A 2,704-nucleotide genomic window follows, 5' to 3' on the forward strand; every position below is an offset into this window, starting at 1 on the left:
CACCATTGGAACACCCCCTCAGGAGTTCCGGGTCGTCTTTGACACAGGCTCAGCTAACTTGTGGGTGCCTTCCATCACCTGTACCAGTCCAGCCTGTTGTGAGTACAAACACCCTCCAACCCACCCATCTTTTACTTGCCCTCAACTCCCTTCTCCACCCTTGGCACCTGACTGACACTTATCTCTTGTGTCTGCAGATACACACAACACCTTCAATCCTCAAAATTCTTCAAGCTTCCTGGAAGCAGGCTCGCCTATCACCATCTTCTATGGCTCTGGGACAATTCAGGGATTTCTTGGCTCTGACACCGTTCGGGTAACATGGAAACAAAAGCTGAGTCAGGACTGACTATGGAGTGACCGACCACTGCTTACAAAACAGATACAGGACCAGCTGGCAGGACCATCCTATCCTAACTCCCATAGATACTGGCCATCTTACCCACAGGATCCTGTCCCTGGGGAGACAGTCTCTGTAGTGACACACAAACAAATGGATTAGCTAACCCAGAGAGTTGCTTGGGCTGTGGACTTGCAGCTCCTCTGCCCATGAGCAGCTCAGGGTTCATTTTGCTGGGAGCCAGAAGAGGGGGGAAAAAAGCAGCTACTTTTATATTCTCAGACTGTGCCAGGCACTGCCATGGTAATAACTTGCTTAAACCTGCAACAACCCCACACAGCAGGTGCATTAATTAGCTAATGATACAGATGAGGATACACTGGCTTCCCTGGTAACTCAGAGGTTAAAGCGTCTGCGAGCAACGCAGGAGACCTGGGTTTGATCCCTGGGTTGGGAAGATCCCCTGGAGAAGGAAATGGCAACCCACTCCAGTATTCTTGCCTGGGGAATCCCATGGATGGAGGAGCCTGGTGGGCTACAGTCCATGGGGTTGCAAAGAGTCGGACACGACTGAGCGACTTCACAGATGAGGAAACTGAGGTGCAGACAGCAAGGGCCTTCCTGAGGTCACACGTGTGGTAAGCGATGGAGCTGGGCTGGATTGGTGAAGCTGGTGGTGGGTGTTTGGGGAAAGGATCAGGGGACCCTGAGGGAAATCAAGCACTTCAGATATCCAGAGTGGATAAGAAGGAGGACTGAGATGTAGGGGGGCCTGATAAGTATGTTCTCAATGTATGGGGCCTTTGGGAGTCTAATAAAACCTATAGCCTCCCTCCCGCAAAGTATCTGAGTAGTTCGCCTCTCTCTCTTACTCTCTCTCTCATACACACTCACACAAACACACACATACCCCCAAAAGGGTATTTCCCAGGCAGTAATTTCATAAGAACCCTGCCAGCAACATTGTATAATGGACTTCTGTCTTTCTGGGCAGATGCAGAACCCAAAATACATTACCGTCAATTTAGTCCATTTCTCTCATCAGTTCATAGAGACGCCAGAGAAGGCTTTCCTGCTCTTTACTCATTTTGTCCATAAGGGGACAGCGTTGGATCCTGGCCTGACTTTTGGTTGCCCCACCTGTACAGAAGCCATGAGGCCAGTTTGACTCATTCAGAAGGTGTTTTTCAGAGGGGCAGATGTTTTAAAATATACAGACCCACCTAAATGGAACCCAAATTCCCATCCAGTCTCGGTCTAACCATCTGAGATCTACCTAGGACATAGAAAGACCTCAGTTCTTCTCTGCAGAGCTACTGCAGTCTCTTCCTCAGCCCAAGCCTAGACCCACTTGCTGCTGCTGCTAAGTCACTTCAGTCGTGTCCAACTCTGTGCGACCCCATAGACGGCAGCCTACCAGGCTCCCCCGTCCTTGGGATTCTCCAGGCAAGAACACTGGAGTGGGTTGCCATTTCCTTCTCCAGTGCATGAAAATGAAAAGTGAAAGTCAAGTCGCTCAGTCGTATCTGACTTTTAGCGACCCCATGGACTGCAGCCTACCAGGCTTCTCCATCCATAGGATTTTCCAGGCAAAAGTACTGGAGTGGGGTGCCATAGGCCCACTTAACAAACGTTTATGTGGGAACACTCTTCTCGCCCACAGATCGGGAACCTTGTTAGCCTTAAACAGTCGTTTGGCCTAAGCCAGGAGGAATACGGGTTTGATGGTGCACCCTTTGATGGCGTCCTGGGCTTGGCCTTCCCCTCCATCAGCACCAAAGGTGCCATCCCCATCTTTGACAACTTGTGGTCGCAAGGTGCCTTTTCTGAGCCTGTCTTTGCATTCTACTTGAACAAGTAAGTCTAAGCTGGACAATCTGGCTCCAAATTAGTCGTAAGATGCTTTCAGTTGCATGACAATTATGTGACAATTGATACAAAAGTATCCTGAGAGATAATCTAACCCAAGATAACTATGGCCCCAGGGCCCCACCTGGCTTCACCACTGGCTTTTATAATAAAGTTTTATTAGAACACAACCATGCTCCTGGGCACAAGAGCTGGGGCTTGGTGTAGGGGGTGAGCCAAAAGGAAGACTAATGCAAGGTGTCAGGATACGAGTTGTAAGAAAAGGCAACAGGATTTGCTGATGAATTTGACATGGAAGGGAAGAGAGGGAAGGTGGAAATCTTTCCCTTCTCACTAACATTTCACTGAGCACCCAGGACCAGCTACACAAAGAAAGGTAGGACCCAAAACAAAAGTGTGGGACTCCTTTTTCAACAAGTATTGGGAATTTCAAGACAGGGAGAGCAGAGGTGGGGGCCCTGCTGAGTGTGGGGCCCAATGGACAACACAGGTCAT

At 49.5% G+C, this 2,704-nt stretch overlaps 1 protein-coding gene across 1 annotated transcript in view; it reads left to right on the top strand.

The window, feature by feature from the left end:
• The window catches only part of LOC104988352 (pregnancy-associated glycoprotein 2-like), a 9,413-nt gene that overhangs the window by 2,436 nt on the left and 4,273 nt on the right, over window positions 1-2,704 (top strand). Inside the window, 3 exon segments of the mRNA XM_010839637.1 lie at window positions 1-98; window positions 198-316; window positions 2,004-2,197. The exon segment at window positions 1-98 is cut by the window's left edge and continues 3 nt beyond it. Coding sequence (XP_010837939.1) covers window positions 1-98; window positions 198-316; window positions 2,004-2,197 — 411 coding nt within the window.

The sequence above is a fragment of the Bison bison genome, unplaced genomic scaffold, assembly GCF_000754665.1.
Source record: "Bison bison bison isolate TAMUID 2011002044 unplaced genomic scaffold, Bison_UMD1.0 scf7180017864124, whole genome shotgun sequence".
Lineage (NCBI taxonomy): Eukaryota > Metazoa > Chordata > Mammalia > Artiodactyla > Bovidae > Bison > Bison bison.